The sequence below is a fragment of the Sparus aurata genome, chromosome 18 (assembly GCF_900880675.1).
Source record: "Sparus aurata chromosome 18, fSpaAur1.1, whole genome shotgun sequence".
Lineage (NCBI taxonomy): Eukaryota > Metazoa > Chordata > Actinopteri > Spariformes > Sparidae > Sparus > Sparus aurata.
The window spans coordinates 15946173-15972586 of record NC_044204.1 but is presented as its reverse complement, the minus strand read 5'-3'; the positions used below and the strand labels follow the sequence as shown (position 1 = coordinate 15972586).

The 26414-nt window shown below is 39.9% G+C and overlaps 1 protein-coding gene across 2 annotated transcripts in view; it reads right to left on the bottom strand.

Moving 5' to 3' along the window:
- The window catches only part of aff2 (AF4/FMR2 family, member 2), a 187230-nt gene that overhangs the window by 54951 nt on the left and 105865 nt on the right, over window positions 1-26414 (bottom strand). For both annotated transcript variants that reach the window (XM_030396609.1, XM_030396611.1), the window contains exons 6-9: window positions 24454-24540; window positions 21936-21972; window positions 20098-20161; window positions 12898-12952 (exon numbers count right to left, since the gene is read on the bottom strand). In XM_030396609.1, coding sequence (XP_030252469.1) covers window positions 12898-12952; window positions 20098-20161; window positions 21936-21972; window positions 24454-24540 — 243 coding nt within the window. The remainder of the gene's footprint in view (window positions 1-12897; window positions 12953-20097; window positions 20162-21935; window positions 21973-24453; window positions 24541-26414) is intronic.

The following is a 26414-nucleotide window of genomic DNA, read 5'->3' as shown; positions in this document are numbered from 1 at the left end:
TGCAGCAGCAGCAGCAGCACAATAAATAAATGAATAAATATAAATATACACTTTTCTCTTAAGAGCCATATTCTAGATATTAAATGACACTGCAGATGAGACAAGTAAGATTACCACTGCTATTTCAATTACTACTACTACTGTTATGTTATAGTTTTTGAGAAAAAAAAGAAAAGTAAATTCCTACATTTCAGGAAAAGAGTTTTCTTTTAAACAGGTTTGTTTTGGGCTTTATTTGCTTTTATTGGATCGTGGAGATTTTTCCTAACGGAAAAATAAAGTTCTTTGAATTGAATTGAATTGAAATGGGTTAGTGGGGTGACATGTGATGAAGGTTGTCAGCTGAATTCAGAGCAGCAGTGTGACCTCCAGCTCATGATTGCGTAGCCACATTTTTCCATTACATCTTAGTACATAAGATCAGTGCAAAGTTCTTTCCCTCATGTTGAATCAGTGTGAATAAATTCAATAATCTTCTCCGATTGAATTACATCAAAGCAGATTTATACATAAACAGTATGAGTAAATTCAGTTTTCACAGAATAAAAGTGTTTATGCGTTTTTTCAAAAAGGTTATCCTGTCGCCTGTAATAAATCACATATTATATTATTCAATTCATACAGGCTGACTCAACATGAAAGAAAAACTTTGATTTGATGCGACACTTGACATAATAAAAACGGATGGAAAATAAAGAGTTTTTTTTGTTCCCCGTGTCAAGGTGAGTTATTGAAGTTATCATTATGTAGTTACTGATGCCTATCTAAAATAATATATTAAAAAGAAAGGTGAGATTTTGTTAAATAAGTTGTGATTGTTAAAGTGTTTTTTACAGTATGTCCTCAGAACAGTAATAATAATAATAACAGTAATAATAACATTATTTTTATAGACTTTTCTGAACAAAGTACTTCACAGAGAATGAATAGCACAGAATAAATAAAAGTAATCAATACAACTTGAAGACACCATCCAGCGTTTCCACTTTGCCCATTTAAACCTCGACTCTTCAGACCCTCACGTTTCCACGCCGAGGCTTTCTTGTCATTAAAGCGAGAGAGAGAGAAAAAAAATCTCTTTACCTTCTCTTCTTTTATCCCTTGTTTCCTCCCTGCCCTCTCCCTTCACCCCCGCCTCTGTTCACTCCTTTATTTCCATTCATACTTCCCATCCTTTCAGTAAAAGAATGGGGTGATTAGGTTCTCCAGTGAAGCCTTTCTTCCCTCCCTTTCTCCCCCTCCCATCTTCCTCTCCTCCCTCCGTCAACCCCGAGTCAATTTTGTACATGACTACATCAATTATGAGAACAAAACAAAAACAGTAAACTCAATTTCTGAGAATATCAGCCGTTAATTCATCTTCAAGCACTGAAACCCCGACAATTAAAATGAATTACTGGAACAGAATCAGGACCTTTTCTCGCCGCTGGCTTGTTGTCTTTCTTTCTCTCTCCAGGAATAAGGTGATTAACTGGACCAGTGAGGTTCCTGATAGATCGATGTGTAGCTGCAGGCTACAACAACAAACCTCCTCAGATCTCTGGCTTTTGGAAGACTTGCAGGGCTTGTGGAGAGGATCTACGTGTGAATATATTTAGCTAGCTGGTGGCTTTACTTGGATTTAAATAAAGAACAATCCAACCAGTATTTATTCACACAATCTCCTCGGTTTCGACGTGGCTGGAAGTATTGTTCCTGACACGGAGGACAAGTTGTTTTACCCAAAGCAAGACAATTCAGACCTTAGAGCTTTAGACGTAATGCGCTCTGTATATGTTTTATGTTTATCCGTAAAAATCCCACATCGCCCCTCTTTTCTCAAGACATCACAGTGTTGCACATCAGGCCTGGCTGGATGCAGTTTTAACAAGGCTTTAAACACCCCCGCACCATCTTGAACAGCAACCGAACAATGAATTCTTCACTTGTCTATACGATGTCGCCTTACTTTGCGTGAGAGACTTTATAAAGCATTTCTAACACCTGAACAGCGGGTTCAAAAATCCACAATTTCTGATGCAAGTCTTGCGCAGAGGTTGCATACTGGAACATATAGCAGCTACTGGATTTAGCAAAACAAAGAGGTTCCGCATCCCGACTTTTAGCATCTTTCCATCAGCTGCCAGTTGGATTTAATGCAGCAAGACTCAAGACTTTTATATTCTCATTGACACCTGACTGTGTGCAGAAATAATATTAGTCTTTAGAAATTGAAGGCGAATCTTTAATCTTTCAGAGCCAGATTACATATTCATGCCCGATTAGATACACGATCACTCATCCCTGACGTTCTCCTCAGCTATGTGACACATGTTACACCAGTCATGTGCAGTAGCTCGCAGACAAAATGAACAAATGTTTCCCTTTCTCAACTGTCAACCAAGATATGAGATTTCTCTATTTACTCAGCTGCCTTTATGCCCATGTTGTCACTTTCACCCCTTCCAGTCACTTTTTAATCTTACTGATCGATGCCTCTCTATACCTCGCGCTCGCTTGTTTGCTGGAGTTTGCTTCGGCCATCTGTTAAAATGTATCTCCATTTGAAGGTTGCTCATTGGCCTCTGCTCTTTGCTTTCTTTTTGAGATACACTGCTGCACCTCTGCAGAAAGACTGTGTAAACACGGCCGGTTAATCTGAGCTCATGCAAATGGACACAAACTGAGCTGAATTCAGTGACGCAGGGCTAAGCCTGACGATAAAATGCGCAACTGCTTTAGGGGTCCCATAAGCCCAGTCTGCTCTGATTGGTCAGCTCTCACAGGCCTGAGCAGGCACAGTCCACCATGTTTTTACACCATCCAGTGATGGTGGCGTGGCTGACTGCGGTGCAATATTTAACAATTCATTGTCCAAATAAATAGAGTGCAGCATATCACCAGACTAACCACTAGCTACAGCTAACTATAGCTGCCGTTTGCTTGTAAGCTCATTTATCTAGCAGCTAGCTTTCTTTTTAGCTGATTCTGACCAGACTGGGAGCTCGGAGCACCAGGGCACTGTTAGTGTTGTTCACTGTTGGACTATCACCTGTTGTGCTACAATTTGGCTAGGGGCTAGATGGTTGGCATGCTAACTTCAATAAATATCCCTGCAAAACAAGACATATACATATTTGACATAATGAAAGAGAGTTATTTCTTCTGTTGATAATTTTGGTCAATTTTTAAAAAATGTTTTTTAACAAAAATTCCTGTATTTACCACCATTTTATATATATATATATATATATATATATGTGTGTGTGTGTGTGTGTGTGTATATATATATATATAATATATATATATATATATATATATATATATATATATATTATATATATTATATATATATATATATATATATATATATATATATATATATATATATATATATATATATATATATATTTATATATATATTTATATATATATTTATATATATATTTATACACACACACACACACACACACACACACACATATATATATATATATATATATATATACTGTGCATGTGTGTTTAACAACTAGAACTACTTTTTAATCAAAATATACAAGAAAATTTACTTTCTACAATCCAATCCAAATGTGATTATAAAGCACATTTAAGACCACAGCAGTTGGCAAAAGTACTGAACAGTCAGAAACAGCTAAAAACAACACAATAAAACAGATCATAAGAACAAGAAAGGCAACCTTCGTACTGAATCAAAAGCCAAGGAATAAAAATGTGTTTTACGACAGGATTTAAATACAGGCAGTGTAGAGGCCAGCTTAATATATAGAGGCAACTTGTTCCAGAGTTTGGGGACTGCAACTGCAAAGATGTGATTTCCCTATAACATGGGATTTAACTGATTTTCATTTGTGTTTTGTCCTATTTTGAATTTGTTTGTATCAAGATATCACTGCAGCCTCAATGATACCAGTTTAAATAAAGTTTTGAACGAGATACCTTAACAGTAATGAAATACAATAATGAGACTTCTCAGCATAAGCAGGTGATTATACAGACAACAAAACAAACTGTCACTGCAGCAAAAACAATAAGATAATTCTGCCCAAGAACTCAGATTTGAGCTTCTTTAATCAGAGATGGGTTTCATGCTGTGTTTTTACTCTGGTGTCCTTCTCGACAAACATCCACGTACACCTCACTTTTTTCCTTATTTATATAACACTTTTGCCACTGTGCATTTAAACCAACCTCAGCTGTGATTTGAGGTCACTCTTTAACTCTATGCTTTAGATGCTTAGTTGAAGGTTGGTAAAAAGTCGGACTCTCTCGCTTCATGGACATTTTCTCCAGTAGATGCAGATCCCACATGTTTAAACGCACCCTGCACAGTTCTGTTTACACTGTTCCTCAACAAAAACACACAGTGCACATCCTGAAGGCTAACAAACGTGCTGAATACATTTCCTGCTTCATAAAACACCGGTCTCAACAACTCTTTTTTTAATTTATATTTTGGTCCTGGATTGTTAATATCTATGCTAAGCAAGCAATATTTTACATCTCCAATTCTTTTTCCTGTATAAGCAGAAGGAAAGTGTGTTGCCCAGTCAACAGGTTCTATCAGTGATAAAGGAAGTATTGAGATATTTACATAAAAAGCCATAAAAAAACATAGATGTTCAATAAATAGTCAAGTAATATAGAATGGAAATATTCATGTACCTGTACTATAGTGAACCCCACTCTTTATACTTTATGCCCCTTTACATTTGTACTACTAGTGGTTGAACCCTCCACAGTAAACCGTTAAAGGTCCAGTCTGTGGGACTCAGTGACACCCAGCAGTATGATTGCAGATTGCAACAAACACAATACACCTCCTCTCATTGTCCCCTACAGTGGATGCTTTAAACACAAACAAATATATTCTAATTTAATGAATATGCAATGATTCTTAGCTTTAGGTGATTATGGACAAATGAAAACATTATCATAAATATCATATCCCATTTCTACCACTAATTCCTACACAATGAACTGTATTCTGTGATCCTACATACAGAATACAGATATTAAAGCAGGCTCTTCAGTGGTGGAGCCATACTGTCAGAGGGAATTATTAAATGTTTTATGAAATATAATATCACGCTTTTTCGAGTGTCAGGAAAAATGAGCAGTGGCACTAATCACACAGTAAATGCCACGTATTTAAAGAAGTGCCTTAGCACCGGAACGATGGGCCTTTAAATCTGGGCCATAAAACTGGGCTGCTGATGAAGGTTCTCAGTCATTCAGGTCATGGTATTTCTAAGTGCTGTATCGTAGGCAACTGGACTTGTCTCAGTTCCTTGAAGCAGTTCACCTCTCATCCAAGACGCTTGTTCAGTTTCTAACTAACCGGAGGAGAGTTGCAGGCTTTAAACCCTTGTTTAAAAATTCTATAGGGCCACATGTGAGCTGTTGACCCAACTGGCCTTCGTGTGGGTTGTTAGGGCTACGTGAGCCCAGGTGCTAATGGACAGCTTAACAGCCATGTTTATGCAGCAGGACAGAAATATTTTTAAATCTAGTGACCAGAGACAACTGAGAAAAAAAAACACTGCCTACTTTAGACAGTTTGATTGAGGTTTGGTGAGACGCCCTTCGCTCCATCTGAGAGAGAGAGAGAGAGAGAGAGGGGGGCGGCTCTCTGGACACTAGACTCTACTCTTTCGGTTTAGTTGATACAAACAATCCTACACTCACCAGATGACATGTTTTGGCGGAAAAAAGTGGGGGGCTGTGGGTGCAGGCAAAACGAAGAGAAGTTTAAAATTGTTCATTTCGATGTACTACCAAACTTGTAGTGATACAAATTGAGGCTTCTGTTTGAACTGTCATCTAGCAACTACTTAATGTTAACGACATGTGATGCTAAAGGATCTGTCTAATTCAGCTCAGAGGTGAATTGATTGGTTGATCCCATTGTACACTGCTTTAAGATAAGATGAGATAAAATAAGTTAAGATAAGCCTTTTTTTATGCCCAGTAGGAGGAATTCAATTTGGCACTGTTGCTAACGGGAACAACAGTTTGAGAACGATCCAAAACAGTTCAAAAGCAGCAGCACAAGGTAGGAGTGGACGAAGAGAAAGAATATAATAGGATCAATTAAAAGCAATTTCATAGGAAATGAAGACAAATGGCAAAGTTAAAAAAGTTTAAATAACTACACACATAAATTACTCATGGCTAAATTCCATTTAGCCGCTTCAGTTTTCCAGGCCCTGTTATTATTGTGCATGCCGCCTCACCGTCACACTGACATTTAGTGGGAACAGAACTGAGCCACGTTATTAATAAAACCTTTGTCCTTAACTGCAAAATATCTGCTGTTGAGTCGGCATCAAGTTTAAGTGAGTTTACTGTCGACATTGACCACATGGACTAATCAGTGGCTGTGATCGGACGTGGTTACTGATCGCCTCTGCTAACCAGTTGCTTGGAAGGAAACCTGCACGCCATCATGTTTCTATTATATTTATTAATGACTTCATCCATAGATTAGTCTCAGAGCTACACAGCTCAAACTGATCTCAAACTTTGACATGTCCTCAAGTTTAATGTCCTATAACAGTACAAATACATCACCTGTATGGAAACACCTCAGAGAACCTGTCTCAATATTTCTGCATCTCGCCGACTGTGAGGCAGTGTGTAGACATGACTTTGGTCCCCGGTGTGCTGGACACTTTCACCAGCTGCAGCTGTATTTTTTATATAAAGACAGAGCTTTTTAAGCTTGACTTTGCTCTGACCGAGGTGATCTGTCATCACAAGCTCGGGGAGAGAAAAGAGAGAAATGCAGGGAGATAGAGAGACAAAGGAAAGTCCTGCAGCGGTAATTGGGTTGCTGTTTTTCTGTCAGTTTCTAAAGTCATTAGGAACATCTCTCTCTTTCCTGCTATCTCTTGTTTCCTCTCCTCTTCCCCCTCTCTCTCTCTCTCTTTCTCTCCTCCATCCCTCCATCCCCTGCTCTTTCTTTCAATTCCCTCCTCTCCTCCGTCTCTTTGCTCGGTGCCAAAAACATATTCATCATACTCCTCTGCTGCCCTCACAGCGCTGTGCCACAGAATACTAATGGCAGTGTGTCTGTGTGTGCTAGAAGACTGTCAGCATGTGTTTTTATTTATGTGTTTGCTGGCGTAAATGCTTCAGAGTATAAATCGGCATGGGTCGTCCACTGTATGTGCTTGTTGTGTGGACGGATAGCATGTGTGTAAATACGCACACGTCTGTATATTTGATGTTGCTGTGTGTGTGTGTGTGTGTGTGTTTCACTTCAGGCTATAAAAGCTTGATAATACACCATGCACTCATTTGCTATAAGCCTGTTAACAGCATGCACCGAAAAATGCCACTGAATTAATCTCAGCCTCTCTCTCTCTCTCTTCACCGCTCTCATTCTTCCTCTTTGTCTCTTGCTCTGCCTTCTTGTTTTTCCCTCCGTCCTTCTCCCTCTTTATCCTCGCCTCGTCTGCATTGTTATCAGTCTGTCTCGTCCGTCTTTGTCTTCCTCTCTCTCCCCCTCTGCCCCGCTAACTTATTCACTTTCAGTTCTTTTCATTCCTTCTAACGTTCCCTCTCACTCTCCTCCTCTGTTTGTTTTGATCACTCTCCACGTATGTCTCGCATGGCCGTCCAGAGAGAGAGAGAGATTTACAACAAGACAAAAATACAGAGAGGGAACATGTGTTGGAGACTTAAAAGAATAGTTCGACATTTTGGGAAACAGGCTTTTCCCTGCAGAAGACGGTAAAATACTAACTTCTAATCCTCTGTCCCTGTGAGAACTGTTCAGTTATCTCCTGGCATATACCAAATATTTTTCATGGTTCCTATTCTTCCTGTAAAACATTAAAATGTTGTTTGACGACTCACCTTGAGCACACATTGATCCAATTAAATGTAATTTGCTGTGGCTAGCAAACCCCATCATATGAAACCATACCCGGCCTTTAAGCTCGTGCAGCAGAGTGATGTCTCATCAGGATGTGATGACATGATTAGATCTCGAGGCCAGCTTAAAGAATAAGTTCACTCAAAAATCACTATCTACTCCCCCTCATGCTTGTGTAAAGATGGATGAAGTGTAGCAAAACATTTCTGGAGCTGCACAGCAAAACAACATTGCAGCGTTCTCCTAAGCAACCGAAGTAGCAGGAGACTTGTGAAAAAAAAAAATTAAAATTAAAAACTTCATACCATTTGTGCGGTGTAATCCAAGTCTCCAGATGTCCCAATATTCAAAACTGGTTTGAAAAGATATTATTTACACCCTTGAAGCGCAAGTTTGTGGACCCAGTTCAGATGGTTGCACGACTGAGCTTGTAGTTTAGCTACAAAAAGAGTGTAAATAAAGTTCTCTTTGGGATTTTTGTGTTTACCGAGACGTGGATCATGCTGGAACAGCTGTATGGAGCTATTTTATGTTTTTATTTTTTTACAATTTAAAATATGAGAATGCTGCAGCACCAATTTGCTGTGATGCTCCAGAAAGGTTTTGTGAACTACGAATTTTCATTTTGAGTGAACTTATCCTTTAAAGCTCAACAAGCTAAAACTTTGCATAGCAAAAATGGTGTTATGGGTGGTTTACATGTGGGGGCTTCTTCTTCTTCTTTTTTTTTTCTCCTCTTTTTTTTGCGAACTGCTCGTTGCAGAGACCCGAACTTCTGCAACATGTTGAAATAATTAAACTACTGCAGTAGGAAAACTGCAGTAAAACACAACCTGGGTTATGTATTTGGAGCTCGGGCAATCAGTTCTGTTTGCTATGATAACACTGCACTTGCCAAGCTAACTGCTGAGATCTTGGACACAGCATCAATCCCTCGCTGTAGAGGAAAACCATGAGGCTGCCCCACTATGGTCAGCAGGTAAAAGTGACATAGGGGAATGATTTGCTTCACTCTAAAGTCTCAGTGAAGCAGAAGTAGTAATAATAGTAATGTGACGCATGTGAGGGTGGAACACAATATGTATAGTTACAAGAGGGATTTAAATAAATCTTTTTAGATTTGATCGGACCGCCGCAAAGTGCGTCTGGCTTAGTGAACGGAGTATAGATTAGACCTGAAACACAGTATTTGAACTGAAGTTGAAACACACATCTCAGAGATTTTTCTGCTATCAACTATGACCCACTAGATAACAGTCAGATGCAGTTTTACATGATTGGCATGTCTGTTTAGTTGACACAAATCAGCTTTGACTGGATAAAAATTAGTATGCATGCACTCCCAAAGTTTAAGATGACTCGTCAAAATTACACCGCACAACTGATATTTTTATCGCATCTTTGGCACATACCAAGAGATAGCTGGAGGTTTCCTGTCACAGTGTCTTTAAGGAGAGATTAAGGTTTTGTGACACAGCAGGAAACGGAGCAAGAGAACGACTGTAGTTGCATTTCACACAGAAGAAAGTGAGATACAGAGAGAAAGACAAAGATCGCATTAATCATAGTTTACCTCATCCTGTCGGCTCATTCTAATACTGAGAATAATCATAAGTAACCCCTATGATTAAGGAAGCCACTCGCTGCAATTCTGAATGCACGCTAAGTATCTGTAATTAACAGTTCTACTTTCAGCGTAATTATAATAACTAAAACCACTATAAATGACCTGCCATCATCTATAATTATAATATCTACCATGGTGGTAATTATACAATCAGAAGGCCGGTTAAAAGGGGATGAGAGGAACTGGTATCTTTTCATTAACAGAAAAATATCTCACGGACTCTTTGATGAGCACTGATATCAGTGTGCGCAGTAGGGGAGGGGGCAGCGGCACGACCCCCACTGACTGCTTTGAACTCATCTCTGGCATCATTAATGCATGATGATGGTGATTAGAGCAGGGAGGGCCACCATGCCAATTTTCATACGGAAAAACAAGACAAGAGGAGCAGGACAACTGCTAGCTCGTATGCAAAAGAGCCCCGGAGTGACAAACACAAGCTCTCCACTCACACACACTGAACCAACCGTGTTGAAACACCCCTTCTGGATAAAAAAAAAAGCAGCATGATGCACGATCCCTCTGAGGCTTGTCTGTATTACACCAATGATGTAGCAGCTATGGCCCTTTCGGAGTTTTGACAGTTGTTGTTTAGCCCCCAAATTATGGCGCCTGAAAGTGTGCCACCTGAATAACTATAGACTTTCATGTTTAATTAGAATTAATTCATAATTTGATCAATTTAAAAAAGCTATTACAACTTGATTAATTTCATTTGCATTTAAATGATGAAAAAAAAAAAAACGACAACACAAAAATCATTAACAGAAGGAAAGGTCTGCTACTCTGTGGATTGGACTTTAATTAATTTGTGTATGGCACACAGTGTACACATCGCAGTGATCGCAAAACAGAAACCCTAAAATGTTAGTGCGGGAAACAAACAAACTTAATATGAGTGGCGCCATCATCATTCAAAGACAGAAAGATGAAAGAATTAATTGCAATTTTAATTAACTTTTTAATGAAAAAAGTACAATTTCCACATGAGGTCCATTTAGTAGATGTTCTGGAGCTTTTCATTCTATCACATGAGCCGCACTAAACCCATTCATATCAGATACTGTTCTGATCCAGAGCCACTGACCAATGGGAGAAGAGCTCAGAGGTTACTTTTTTTTTTTTTTTTTTACTTTTGGGATTAAAAAAATGTATCTTCACTTGTGTTTATCAACCTGACTGCAGCAGTGATCTTGTTGAATGCTGCCTGGAGCTGGAGGCAAAGTGTACTTTACTACATGAACATAACGTTACAGAGAGAGGAAGAAAGGAGAGAGAACCGGGGTCACTGGTGTGTGCTGAATCGAGTGAGAGGTCAACCTGAATATAAACACACAGATGCACACCATCGGTGCCTGCTGTTGTTTTGCTAGCTAAATGCTAGCTAAAGTACAGGAGGGTAATTTGGCTGTTTGGGGTGAATAGACGCTGGTGAGAGTAGGATGGGAAAATACAAATGAAACTTGCATGAGCAGTACTAAGTGAAACTGGCGTCACTTGGTTTAAACAAATCAATAAACAACCACCATGGCGGATGAAAATCTATCTGATATGATTCAAGCACAAATGTTCACAGACTTCTATTCACGTTCACCGACTTTCTTCCTCTTTCTGGCACACCCACGAGTCATAGTGACAGGCTGTGAAATAAAACGCACTTGGAGTAAACTTGCGGATTTGCCTGGGTTTGAACACTGTTGAAGACATTTGAGATAATTTAATGTGTCTTTAGACATTTCAATGTGGCCATCTTAAATGTTATATCTTTGAGCTACGTTTGGATTCATTACTGTGGGCCAGCTTTTCTGAATTTGATGATCAATCATAGATATAGTCAAACACAATTCAGATTTAAAGTTATCCTTTCAGTAGTCCTCCCCATGGCTGAAAGAATAATAAGCAATTGCTGTTAAAATAACAAGCTCTTTGAAATATCAACAAAGCAATCATTTTGTTAGTCACCACTGGAGGTCCTGCTTGTGGCTCGGACTTCAAAATTTATGGACCCAATTCAAAGAGAACAAAAACACTTGTACGTCCCCGCTAACTTTAAAAGGTTTATAAATCCTTTCCCGGTGGCTACACCATACAATTACTCAGAAAAGAAACAACTAATTTACAGGAAAGTATTGGTTTGATTGATACATAGTATACACCTCGACCAGCTGGAGTAAACTCACAGCACTAGAGGAAAGTTACTGACGCTGCTGGGTATTTGACAGGTACTTGCAGGGAAGAGGAGTCGTTTTCTGTAGTATTTACACAGTGAAACTCAAGCTGTTACAGCCTGAACCTCTGATGACCTCAGCAGAATCATTTAACTGGAATTATTTCCAGGGAGAATCTCCATTTGGTTGCTAGCCGTGTTTGATGTACCAGGTTAGTTACTGTAATGATTTGGTAACGTGCTGTTTGTTTAAACAGGACAACACTTGGACCACAAAAGCTTCTTCTTAAGCTTTCTGTTCTTTACTTCGCATTACTTGAGACAAACCATTTGTGTTTGAAAGATCGTGTCATCCATGAAGAATAAAAGAAGAATGCGAAAGAAAACATTTACATACACACGCCTCCTTTTTATTGAGATTGTGGTTCTTTCTAAATATTTACCTGTAACTAAATAACTGTCCATCTGTTGAGGTGAGGCTCGCACATGAACTTTCTGGTGTATCTCACTATCAGCTTACGTATCAATGTTGTACCCTGGTGGTCTGAAGGTTAACGCTGACTGTCAGCTGCAACATCTACATCCAGCTGGGGGACCATGTTGCATGTCTCCACCTCTGTCTACTCTTTTTCCCCCCCGATATCCCTTTGCAGTCAGCTGTCTAATGAATCAATATGACATTTGCGCATAACATTTTTTCTAATCAACTGGAGAGGAGTTTACTTTATAGTTGCCTGTGTTTTTTTGTTTATTGCGTTTTTGAAGACTAGTCACATACGTACAATACGATACAGTATGACACAATACAAGGTGATACCATACCATACAACTTTATTGTCAATTTACACTAAAAGTAATTTTGCATTCTCCGGCACCTCCGCTCAAGAAACCTTCAAATAAATTATTAGACGTACAGTTACACACAGTAGAACTTCAACAGAACTATCCCAGGTTGTGCTGTTTACAGCCCAGCAGCACTCTAGAAGAGGTGTTGGGAAGGTATATACTAACTAACAGCTGATTGAGGGTAGTAGTATTTATTGTATAGATTAACTGATTTTGACTTCTGGACAGATGAGTGAATCAGTGCATGTTGCATACAAAAAAAACACTTTAATAAAATGTATGTGAATGCATGACTGACTGGAGGACTTAACTAAGCTGGAACAAGGGAATGTGTGCAAAGAAGAGTGGATGATCGGACCGACTGCAGGGGGAGCTCACCTTTTGTTCACCCTCCTCCTCATCGCTGCTGATCTTCAGGTCATCCTCCAACATTCTGCGCAGAGACAAAGAGACACGTGTTATTGCAGTCCTGACCTCCTGTCTGCTCGCATTAGGTCGGATTTGCCGAGTCGTGGTCGGCGATTCCCTTTCATGAACATTGCTGGCAAACGGATTAATTACACAGCAGAAGAAGCAGAGCTGGTTCATGTTAGGCAGTGAGGAGGTGGATAGTGGATGGAGCACTTCGCTGCCTTAAAACCTACCAGATGTTCAGCTTTTTTTCGAGCTCGGAGGAGGAAAGCCAGATTGTTTTTTCACCTGGAAACTTTCTGTCTGACAAGCACTGACCTACAGCCAAGAATGCCTTGGAAACAAAGAGGACGTGCTCGGCCGAGATCAGTCCCCTCGGTCAGGACTGTACATGGATACTTTGGAGAGGGCTAATAATTACAAAAAGGACCTGCTTGTTGCTTTTATTGGCTTTGTTTCGATTGTCACCACGCCAGAGATGAAATTCTAACAATATAGATGTATGGAGGCAGTGAAAGAGATATACAAGACACAGTCGATAACATGACCTCCCTCAGAGCATCACCTGCTCCTTACTGCACAAATTATTCAGTATTTATGTGCTGTGCATTGGCAAGTTGCTGTGTTTTATTGCTTTATATAAACCCTCCACACAAACTCCTGTTATTTTAAGCTGGCACTGCTATTGTTATGACAGGAGAATCCCCTGAAGGGATTTTTACTGCCTCACGAACCACTCTTGTCAGTGCTTGCACCGCTAAAAAACACTCCCAAGCGTTGTGGTGTTTTCAGATGGGACCGTACGAGTGGTGAATAACTGAAGCACAATAAGAGAAAAAAAAAAGCTTTGCAGATAAGCGGGGCACAGTGCAGCACACGCGGCGATGATAGATATGTTTGAATGAATGAATAATGGATTCATGTTTTATTTCATAAGAAGGGACAGATGGAGAGAGCGAGATAGTGAGTGAGATGGAGATGATAATGACGGAGAGGAGAAGGGGAGCGCGCAACGGAGGAGAGGGAGATGGGAGAGGCTCAATAGAGGAAGGAAATAAAATGCAAGAGAGAGTGGAAGCATCCATGAGGACAGACGCAGTCAGATATAAATGAGTTATGGACTGGAGCATCCAGCTCGGAAAGCACGGCATCAGATTTCTACAAGGCTCTTAATTGCCTTCATAAAATGGAGCCTTTTTATTTCTTAAAGTAAAGCGCGAGCGGTGCTCCATTACTTGCGGAAGTTTGTCTGAGAGGATGTTAATATTTTCCGAAGCTAAATCAAAGCCACGCTCAGCTAATGACTAATTGCTCAACACAGCATTTCAGACGCACATGAACTCCGACTGCAAAACAAAACACACGCATAAATCTTTCTCTCGAGTTGACTCGGCTGAGGGGGGAAAACGCTCAAGCTGAACAAGCTCCCTGCCAGCGTCTCTGTATCACTGTCCAATATGAGGACAAACTAAAAGTAGACCTCTTATGTTTTTTTTGTTTTTATTTTCCTTTCCTTAAGTGTTTTATATGTGCGTGTCCATGTAAAAGGTCTTGGAACTGGCTCCTCTCTCCCACAAAAAACGCTGCCCCTGAAATGCCTCGTCAGTAGTCGCTCCTTTAATTCTGTGACTTTGTGACATCACACTACATCACTACGTTACACATTTACACAATTTATGCTAAGCAGCTAGTTTGGCACATGTGAATCGATTTAGAACATCTTCTCTGTTGTAGTGAGCGGTGATAGCTCAGGCATGTGTCAGCTGACCAATCACGATACTGGGTGCTTGGGAGGAGAGTGAATGCAGAGCTGTAGCACTGAACAGTTTGAGAAAAACAATGTGTTTTTGAACATTAAATCATGTAAATCTATTGTAGAAGTAACCCAAAATAAGTCGATGAGCCTGAAAATTAGGATTATATGTGTCCTTTAACTCTGTCCTTCTCTGCTTCTTGTCCTTCAGTGTTCCACAGGAAAATATGCTTTCCTCTCATTTATAATTTCTTGACTCCATTTTGGCACCAAGCGATCATTGCTGCACTTGGATCTCTTTTTAACACAGGTTCTGTTATGTGTTGATCTTTCCATTGCTCACACCAACAACCATCCTTCACTCAAAGGCTATGCCAACAATGTGAATCTCATACTCTAACTATCTGTGAGTCAGACGGGTTGTTTAAGGCAGTGGTTCCCAACCTGGGGGTCACAAGATCATTAAAAGACCAGTAAAGCAGAAACTAACAGTTTCATGCTGTAACAAATTAGGTTAACTTTTTCAAGCTTTCTTTTAATCATTGCATTTTTTTTCGTGAATCACCGGATCATCTTGCCTCTAAAGATGAGTCAAGAGGGGGAAAAAAACCTCTCTTTGATTGAACCGGGTGTGAGAGGAAGACATGCATCTAGTGACAATGCGTCGAGAGTAGACAGTGTTTTGTTTTAAGTGGTTACACGTCCGAAAGATCAGGAACCACTAGTCCAGTCTAGTAGACGAAATATACGCAAAAATATCAAAGGCACCGGAAAGAGGTTGAATTTTACTGTGGTTCATTATTCTGCAGAAACAACAGATGAGCAGACTGTAGTTCAGCAAGCTTTTGAGCTCGTCGGCATTTTGAGGTTTGTCATGTAAAATTTATTCCTGCAGACTGTGTTTCTGTGAAGCACCAATACAAACACACATGTCAGTGCATTGTTGTTGTGTTGGAAGGTTATTCAAAAATTGATCATAGAATTTACAAGATGCACTGAATATTCTTTATGTTGCCAAACACACGAAAAATGGAATTGATATGAGGGTTAGGCCAACAGAGGCTGCCATCGTCCGTAACATGGCTGAAGTCACTGAGTACCAAATCCTGTACAACTGTAACATGGTGATTTAAAAGGTGATCACAAATGCACAAGACAGTAGCGTGTCACCTCAGAGCTGTAAGGAAGGAGTCGTTGTGACATAGTAGACGTAGTTAATAAAATTAAAGTAAGAAAGTTATGTTTTGATGTCCTGTTTATTATTTTCTTATTAAACTTGCTCCAAGTTGCTCACATTCACTGTTGGCAGCTGTGTCTCTTTATCTTTCTCAATTGAACTCTTGTTATTTGCCTTTTCTCAGCTTACTTTTGTCAGTCTAGCTAGTCAAGCAAATGCTGTTTTCAAGCTTCTGGGGCTAAGTTACAGACAGGTGGTGTGGAGATGAAAACCCTTTTAAATCCAAATCAGGGATGTGTGTCGGCGGCTGGGTGACCCAGTCTGAGATTGCTACTTCAAATTCAGAAAAACACTGCAACACCCCCGTCCTCCCACAACTGTGTCACCGTCCATCACGACGTTCTACTGTTGACATCGCCGTATGCCAATTTTGTTGACATCGCTCAGATACTAATTGGTATCTTTGATGCAACGTGTCAGATTTTTTGCTCTCAGTTTGAGCTCTTACGCAAGGCTCGTTGGTTGCTGTCACTCAAGCCGTGTCTTATTGTTGAGGATAAATATTTGTTAACACAGGATGCATCAGAATCTGAACATGCACCTGCACAGCAGATGTGTCACTAGTGCTGCTGAGTCTAATTCAAAATGAACATTACATTCACCTGGCAGATGCTTTTGTCCAAAGCAACTTACAGTGAGTGCATTCACACTCCAGAGTGTTTGACACACATCGACACTTGGCTGCTGATTTTCATATTGTCATCTGACTGCTCTCCTGTAACTTGGTGCTGACAAAGCATCATGTTGTGACAGTACTGAGCATGACAGAGAACTTGTAACCCCGGCTGTGTTGAGGCCCTGCTCTGTGTCTCGGATACTAAACTGTAACTTTTTGAGTTTCTGTTGGTGAGACGACCACACTGCCGATTGAGCAACCGCCGAAGCTGCTCCGACTAGACACAAGTCTTCTTCACTTCTTCCGCTCTGCTACATACATGCAGTTGTCTCGGCATCATGTGAGTGAATCTGAGCGTAATGAACCTCCTGCAGCGGGAGGGTATGGTATCCTCTCTACTCTCCTCTCTAACCAAATAAACAAATCAAACACAACATATTCTATGTAGCATCAACGCACAGAGCCTATTTGAGAGGGATTACTGTCGGATGAGTTTTCTGTAACGGTCGGACATTGTAAACATTAGGCAAAGAATATAGCAATTAGCCTGGACGGCACAATTACTCTTGAATAAGACGAGGTGTTCATTATCCCGAACATTTTACGCTGTTGAGCATTGCAGTAAAAACAAAGAGCAGCCTAATAGCTGCAGTAAACAGGCATTGTTTTTAACCAATAACAATTATTTCACCCTAATAAACAAAGCAGCATTTATGCTCGAATACAAGATGGGAAAAAATTACACCTCAGGGCAGACAATAGTAATCAAAAGCAAAAAGGCTTATCGGCTTTGGAACCAAAATAGTGTAATAAGCCACAAAAAAGCACTGCCGCTCCAGCAGACATCATCCTAATGGAGATACAATTAACTATTTAAACACATATCTAAAGAGGAGGAAATGAGAGTTTACATGCCGACCTGGAATTTTAATGAAACGAGCTGAATTAGTGCTGACTACAGACGGCTTTGACATCTTTTTAACTTGCAGGATTTTTGCATCATCTTTTGGCCATCAAGTCTTTTTCATTTTTCAAAAGCTTCTGCTTGACACTGCGCTTGCCACATTTTCTCTCCTTTTTTTAATATGAGCTTTCATCAAATGTATAAATAATTCATGGCACTTAGCACTTGAAAACTCTCATTAGAGGTAGTAACACAGGAGTTGTCATATTGAACTGATGTTAAAGGGGATAATGTGGCTGTGGATGGAGCAGAAATCCTCTTCCCCAGAAGAGGAAAGACATTAAACAAGAACAAGCAAAATGTGTAGGAGCAGCAAAACTAACAGCTTTTTGTTTATATCAAACTTGTGTGTAGAAAAAATATTCTCATACAACAAAAAGATCAGTGTTCTACAGTTTGCTTAGCACCTCTGTCGTTTGTTTAAAATCCTGTAATTCAAAATGGTTAGGTGACCAAAAAACCCTTAGCTATTGTTGCCACTATCCATTCTTTCGTGTCCTTTGCAGAGATAACTTATTCAAATTTTCAAACAATGGGTGAATTCAGCATTTAGACAAAAGCCTTGAAACTCCTTGTTTCTAGTTGTCATTAACAGGGTGCTGTAAGGAGGACATTTTTGTAATATAACCCGTAAGATCACATCGCCCTGGTTTCCCTCGAAACAAAGCCTACGGGATTTTTCGAGTGGATCTAGGATTATTGCAGAAGGTGATTTTTGAAGCATAAATGCAATCACCAGAAGTAAAAAACTACATTGTGGCCTCCACTACTAAGCATCTGAATTTAACTATATTGTAAACAGTTCTGGGCAAGTTACTTTCAAATGGAATACATTACATAATAATAGTTACATTCATTTTAAAGTAATGTATTACGTACAATATGTATGTCGGCGAAAAATTTAAATTAAAGTGCACTCAGAGGATTAGCCTTCATCATTAGGCCTATTAAACACAACTCATTTCAGTCACACAGAGACTGAAGAAAGAACTTAGAGGCTTGGCTGTATTTAACACACACATAGCCTGTATTAATTTTGTTGTGGTGGACAGGCGGTTAATAAAGCAACAATAAACGCTTCACTTTGGTCAGTAACACGGCTTGTAACGCATTACGTGACATAAATGTCATAATATAGTACTATGTTACATTAATATATTACTATAACATGTTGCTTTTGTAATGTTTTACCCCCAACGCTGACTATAAATACAGTAACATATACTACAAATTGATCAGTCTATGAGAAGTAAAGTTAAGGTGAGAAGAGTTTGGAACTAAAATGAGTATATGAGTCATTGTGTTCAGTGTGATGAAGTTTAATATCTGTGACGACTTCTGTAGTCTCATTTAGCCGCTCGTTAGCCATTGCCATTTCTTAGACACGTAAGTGCTATCTAATTACATCGTGGGACATTTAATCACATATTTTATTTCATTATTAAACTCTCTCTTAAGCTTGTGTTAACCCCGGACCTTATTCAATTGACCAAAAACCCATCTTCGAGACGAAGAATCCTGAAGTGCAAAAATGCTAATTGATTTCTGGGTTTTAGGATTCATTCCTGCGGGACTCTACATATCTTTTAGCTAGCTAGCTAAAAAAGTTAATGTTGACAGCGTGAGTTTGTTGTAAGCACTGGCTTGGACTGACTTTTTTTTAAAACAGAAGGAGATGCAAGAGCAGCATTGTCTTTGAGCTTTATGTATGATAATTAAAAATGTAGGCTCAGACACTTATTTCATTCTAACAGTTTGGCAGCTTACCTAACATGCTTTCCCCCATTCTTTTAATAGTATGTGTCACTTTTATTGTTGCAAGACAAAAGGCACTTAGGGTGAGTACTAACAAGTGTTTGGCTAATGCAGCGCTATCTCTGGTAAATATCCTGACAAAGCTGCTAATGTCACACTCTGATATAATCAGGTTCCAGCTTCCAAACACAGTTCATTTACTTTTATAAATGAGACTTGTTTTTGCTTAACCCCGCAAAATGTTATCAGCTAATAAAGCTGCTAATGATGCTGGGTCAGGTTGGACCACTTCTGTAAATGGTAAACTAGAATATGCTTAAGTTTACAGCTGAGCAGATAAACAATCAATCCATTTCCGGCACTCTTCCTCTTGTGTTTTGGATTCTGTAAATGCTAAAGGCCGTCGCTGCGTAGTTACAGTAATTCAGCTGTTATCCCCGTTCAGCAGGGGAGACATTTTAGCGTACTGTCAGTTTCTAAAACAAAATCATTATGCCTGTCTCGGTCGGGCTCAGGGATGAATCGGGGCCGTGAGGCGGATTTACAAGCCAAGATTTCTGCCTTTCCAATCTCCCCCCGCCATGAATCCTGCTGTACAGCTCTGTGAGTGAAGTGGAGTGGGCTGCAGCCAGAGATGTTGCAATACGCTCCTGGCTCACGTTAAATTAATGTAGCTGCACTTTCCCGCTCTGATCCACACAATCTTTTTTTTCCTCCTACCAGCAGTGAATTTCATCCAAGAGTCAAGCTTAATTTTACCTTGAGGCAAGCGCAGCAGCGGGTCAGAAATTCTCTGTTTATGTGTGTGTGTGTGTGTGTGTCAGAGGGAGAGAGATACTCACGACTTCTGTGGTGCAGTTGGTGGTTTAGCAGCAGCAGGCTTGTTAGCTGATACAGTACATCGCTCTGCAACACAACAGAGGACATTCAAGTATCACTGTTTTGCATGCGTCTTGGGCTGACAGTGATTACCGTTTGACAAACAGCCAGACTCAAAATCACTGTAGATGTGTGTTACTTTTGCCACCCTGGAAAACATGACACCCCGCCTCCGGTGTTATTAAATTAGTGCGTGTGTGTGTGTGTGTGTGTTTCTCTTCACTGTGGTAACAGGAGTTTGGGTGAAAAACACAAAGCAAATGTCCCTCTGCAATAAAAATTCAAACTGAAATGCGACCACAACATCTTGAGGTGATGAATTCTCCTCCAACACAGATATACAGACTTTCAGAACCCCCTTCGCTGTATTTTTATATTCTAGTCAGTGGCGTTTCTTCAGAGAGAAAAAGGGCTGCCGGTGGGGAAACATTTCAGCTTTATATACATCACAAACATCTCAAAGACTACACGGTGGGGTTAACAAAGGAGCACGAGTTCAGAGGAGCTTCTGAAGATCTGATGTGAGTCAGAACTACTGTAATGTACACATCCTGGATTGGGAAATATGTTGATCTATATGATGAAATAAATGTGATTCTTTCATGTGGTCCACATTTATATACAGTACATGTACGTTATGCTTGTTTAGGCAGCAACCCCTTCACTATGTCCTGTTGTGTGAGACAATTGTGGGGAATGTTGCAAAAATCAGTGAGCAGATTTCAGACAAGATTGTATTTTTGCACCAATGTGACGATGTAAGGTATTTAAACAATATAAAATGGGACATTTCAGCATTTAAACATCTAAAAGCAAGAAGACCTTTGTTATACAGTTTGTTTAGAGCCTAAACAATATAATTGGCTGATGTTGGCACAGATATATTGGTATTGGTGTATATGTTGTCCAGTATGTGCTGACATGAATGATTCTTGGGGAAGTTTATAATGATAAAATTCTCTAATATGTTCATATTTATTTTGTAAATTGAAGTTAATTGGTAACCTGTAAAACACCTTGCGTCCATTATATATGTATCTTTCTCAAGTGTCTGTATACCACATTTGAGGGATCAATGCAAAAAAAGTGTACATATGTAAATATTTTTTGTGTATCAACATTTTTTTCCCTCCCAATTTCGACATTGGCCCCAAAAATCCAGCACTGGCCGGTCTCTAGTTATGTTAAGACGTAAGAATTCTGATTGCAGCTTGACCTTTTTTATATATCTGGTTAAGCTGTGCTGTGAGCTAACATTATACCAAATGTTTCCAATAAGGTTCAAAGCCAGAAAGATCATAATTTTAACACAATGTAACGGTGCATTTCATTTAGCCGCGATTTCCCAAATTATGGGGTAGGCCGAGGGTCATAACTAACTACATAGTGTCTGCGCTGTGTCTGAGTTTGGTATAAATAATCCATATGTGTAATTGTCCATTAATGGCAGGTTTGGTGGTGGTTTTAGCCTACACATCTAAATGCTGAATGGCAGCGTCTGTGTTCCTGTGCATGAGGAACACAGACGCTCACTGCTATTAATAATAAAAGCCACGGCCTCCACAATCAATCGCACCCACTGAGCTGCGTGCGTACAATCATGTTTGTCTGATTACTTGTTTAGACGAACACAGAAAGATAAAGGAGAAGGTTTTTCTGACTACGATGCTCTCGGGGCTGTGAATTCATTTGAACATCAGCTGCTTTCCTCACATCACTTGTGAGCGGCGCTGCCTTTATGGCCTCACCAGTGTTAATTATCACGGAGCCGGTAGGTGAGTGTTGATGCTGGGAAACTTACTCTGGGTGTTGTAGCCCGAGGTCACATGCTGTGACTCCTAGAGAGAGGGAGAGAGGGAGAGAGAAAAGCCAGAGGGCAATGAGTTGAATGAATAAACCAACAGATGTCATTATTGATTTCACAGCAGCACAACGATGCCATTAAACAGAATTCAGATCCTCTCATCTCCCCGCGTCGGCGCCGCACCTCATTCTTAAAAACTCCCTGGCAGGATTAGTGCGACGCTTAGGGCTGAAAGCGCCACAACAGTCTTTCCTAATTCATTAACTACCGGGTCAGATTCACCGCATCGGTGTTTACATTGCCGCTTCTCTTGACATCAGCACCGGTGTGATGTTGTGCATATTAAAAGTGATTCATAAAAGCAATCTGCAGAGGAAGAAAAACACACCTGCTGTTTCAGTCAGAATATTACTGCCACATCTGAGATGGATGTCGAATGTAACATTTATGTTGCTTTTAATGTGACAAATATTCCCACTGTTTACATTTGAGGCGTCATAAAGCATTTTTTCTCGGAGCGGGAGAAACTTTTTTCCCACCATCCATCTCTTGAAGTGGAGATTCTTTAGTCGCCGCTTTTATTGTGTCTTTGTTGATCACTGTGTGTTTCTGCACCTCACTCCTCAAACACAACCTGTCAAACAAACAGTGTGGGTGGTGCCTCAGTGTCATTTCCTTGAGGTTTCTGTTGAAGTTTGTCTTTCTGTAAGTGTTATCACTGTTCATGTTAAAAAAACCACTTATTCCTCCGTTTATTATCAACAGGAAATCCTCTCTTGCCTACCGCAGGTTTTTTTTTCTTCTCAGGAAACAACATAACGCCAACCAGATACCAATCAGAGGGTTTAAAAAATAGAGCATGAAAAACTTTTCTTTAACTTGAAGTGGGCTGAAATTTTACTTTTGGAGAAGACTGACAGGAGCAAAACATTGTGAGTGCAACTTTCTAATATGGTGTCCTTTATCAGTGAAGGTTGCTGTGTCGGCTCCTTCATGTGATCAGTGGAGGCCAGCTCCCGTCTGAGAGACATTTTTTCCTTTTTTTTGATAAATGAATACAAGAAAGAGTGAGAGGAGGATGAACACATTTGTTAGATAAGTTCCAGAAATGTCTCTTTTGCTAAAAGAGTATGAAAAGCTTATATGTTGTACTGGTTTCTCACAAAAGTGTTTGATGTTTTTACATGATTTGATGTTTCTGCAGAAATATTGTGCTCTGGAAATTGTTTTAGGATAGGTTTAGGATATGTACAATGATAATTTCAGTGATTTATGTGTACACATACCCATAATTGTTCAAAACATTGCTACATTTCTAAAATGTCTCAGCAAAACAAACTTATTCCAATGAAATTGGTAGATTCACTTGTGGAGAGGAAATAAATCTGCAAAAAAAGTTCTTATTGAGTTGATCTTTGGTGAACTCAGTGAGTCAGTAGAGAGCCATTTTGAAAAATCTTAATTTTGAAAGGACAAAGCGCTTGAGAGTGAAAATGTAATGTCGCCTTTAGCTTATTAGCTGTATTGCACTGTGCACTTTTAGTAACAGGATAAAAGAGCATCGGTAAAAAAAAATAAACTGTGCACAGGAATTATAATTTTTCATATAAGCCAAATGTATGGCTTATATTGGAAATTACATATAAGCCATACATTTGAACAACAAGTGGTTCTTATGTTACAATAATCTTACAGCAAAAGTTGCAACATTTCATTTTCTGTAATAAATTTATGTTAATAACTCAATTTGAAATGTTCATAAAATGTTAAGCATTTACAATTTGCTACCAACTTTGACTCATATGACTCTGGGGCATTAAGAACACAAGTAAAGTTAAACCAGCCAAAGAGGTTTCTGAACCTGGCAACCCAAAATGTGGTTTTGTGAATGACTTACAACTGACTTTAAAGCCTTTGATTCATTACTAATGAATAAAGTCATAAATTACAATTTATAAGAACATTTATAAAAGGTGTCCCGTTTGAAAATTCTACCCAAAGATTTAATCTACAACATATTAACAGCGACAGTCCAGACGTCTGCAGGGTGAAAGTGGCTCTCTTCATGTCCACTTCCTCGCAGGAAGGGAATTAAACATGCAATACTTAATTAACATTTTAATTTCATTGGCTGTCACTTGTGCCACTGCGCAGGATGAGGCAACAGTAATCTGATTCAATCACAGCAATCAGCGCCGCGGTGAATTTATGAATCAGATCTAATTAGCAGACTGAAGATTCTCAGTGACAGACTGCAGTTAGTTTGATGATGAGCCGCCGATAAGCGTAGGAGTTTAAGTGAAGGTTTTTCATCTGTGTCACATCTTTTTCCGCCACTCACTGACTCATGCACAAATAAAGGGGAAAGGATGGAGTGAGAGCTCAAGAGGGCATGATAACAAAGTTTAAGGAAACATTCGTTACATTAGTTTGCACTTTTACACCTCAGTGTGAGCAGCGAGCTTTTACTTTGAATTAGAGATGAGTGGAATGAAGACGGAGAGCTCACACTCACCTTGCTTGGGATGGGAAACTTGGTCTGATCAGCCTTCCCAGGAGTGTGTATGGCCGTGAGAGGAGGCGGCCAGGAATGTGTCATCTCCTAAATAAAAAAAAGAAAGAAAAAAACACACACATTTTTACAGCATTACACAAATAATCTGGTACTTTTGCATATTTGGCTCCAGTCCAAACTCGATACAGCATGCTTCATGGGCAACTGTAGTTGTGCCCTCCTGGGATAAGTACCTTCTGAATAATAATGATGACTAAAGTTGAGCGAATTCGAGCAAAGGGACTGCTTATGCAACATCTCTGATGCAGAGGAGTTGAGTCAGCACTCAATCAAGGTTGTGCTGAAGCGTCCCCCCATCAGAGAGGACTTTATTAGAGTTTGAACTGAGAGGAGCACAGGGAGTTAGTGGCACACCAGGGATCACTGCACTGAGAGTGAACTGAGTGCAGAGTTGTTGAATTACCAAAATAAAAGCTGACTCCAGTCGACTGCATTAAAGCTCGGCTCCACGGCAGCAGCAGCATCGCCTTTCAATTATTCTAATCGCTCGGTCCTCCTAGTTGAATTCCAGTATCAATATGTAGCTTCGAGCTCCCATTAGTTAACAAGATAAGCATATGTGTGTGCGCTTGTGTGTGAGTGTTTGTGTGGACCATAGCGATTTGATCTGTTAGGTATCGGTTGTTTCTCTTTCTCGCCACCAGTGGAAAGGTGCTGCATGTATCGGGAAATCTGCTCACAAAGCAAAGTGAAGCCAGCAGCTAATTTTTCATGTGAGCGCAAGCTCAGGATCTTTCTTTAATGCCCTCTCTGCCAGCACGCACAACCCACACACAGACACACACTCACTCGAAAGTTCAATCCTTGGTAAATTGCAAGTAGTTTTAGAATTAATTACTACAGTCGATCGTTTGCTAAATGTTGCATTTACTTTGATTCCCCCTTGCACAGCTGCCATACAGCAGCAGGTCACTAGGTCAGAAGGCTTCAAAGGTCGCTGACATCACAATTTCCCATCATGCGTCTCTTCACCCCCCTCCTGGGTGGATGACTCACTTTCATCAGATGACTCATGTTTCCGTGGGTAAGAGTGTGTTTTTGTGAGATGTGCAGCTTATTGAAGATTCCTGAGTATGAGTAAGGTCTGTGTGCATGTGTGTGTTCTCCCTCTCTGCAATTGTAACACACTTGGCCTGACGACATACGGAGCGTTGCTAGGCAACTCTTCTCTGACATCATCGTGTCCCTCTTAGAAGAGTTCCTGTGTTTTGACAGACGGGACTCCTGATGGTGCGTGCGTGTGTGTGTGTGCGTGTGTGTGTGTGTGTGTGTGTGTGTGTGTATTTGAATACGTGTGTGTGTGTCTCTAAATGTGTTGCTGCTGCCATTGTATGTGATTAGCTCAGTCTGTCGCCCTATCACAGACACAGATATTAACACGGGGCCACATGTCACTGTGTTTCACGGTTATTATCTCCTAGTCATATTAACCATAATTACACCTTAACACGAATACACAAAATGTAAATTTACCCTGAATGTCCGCCGTGTGGTCTCTCACATTTTATCTCTCCACTGCATCTTCTGCCAGAGCAGCCTGAGTTTATATTCAAAGACGCTTTTCATTTGTTATTGACCTGGTCCCTGAGGAAATGTAAAGAAACTATATTTTCTTGTTGTGAAGGTATAAGCACAGTGTACGTATAAGCAAATTGAACATAAATGAGCAGCAAACGTGTATTTATTTCAATGTGGCATCTGAAGAGCAGAGGAGGAGACTTCTCAAATGTCTCCGAGACACATTGGAACCATGAAGGAGGCGTGTCGGCACAACGGCACCGCAACAAAGTCGCACTCAGTGGACAGTCAGAGATTAAATGTTTCTCAGTTCTAGGATGGCGCTCGATGGAACTAGTGTAAGTAACAAAGAAAGTTGTCTGAGCAATAATAATAGTGTTTTT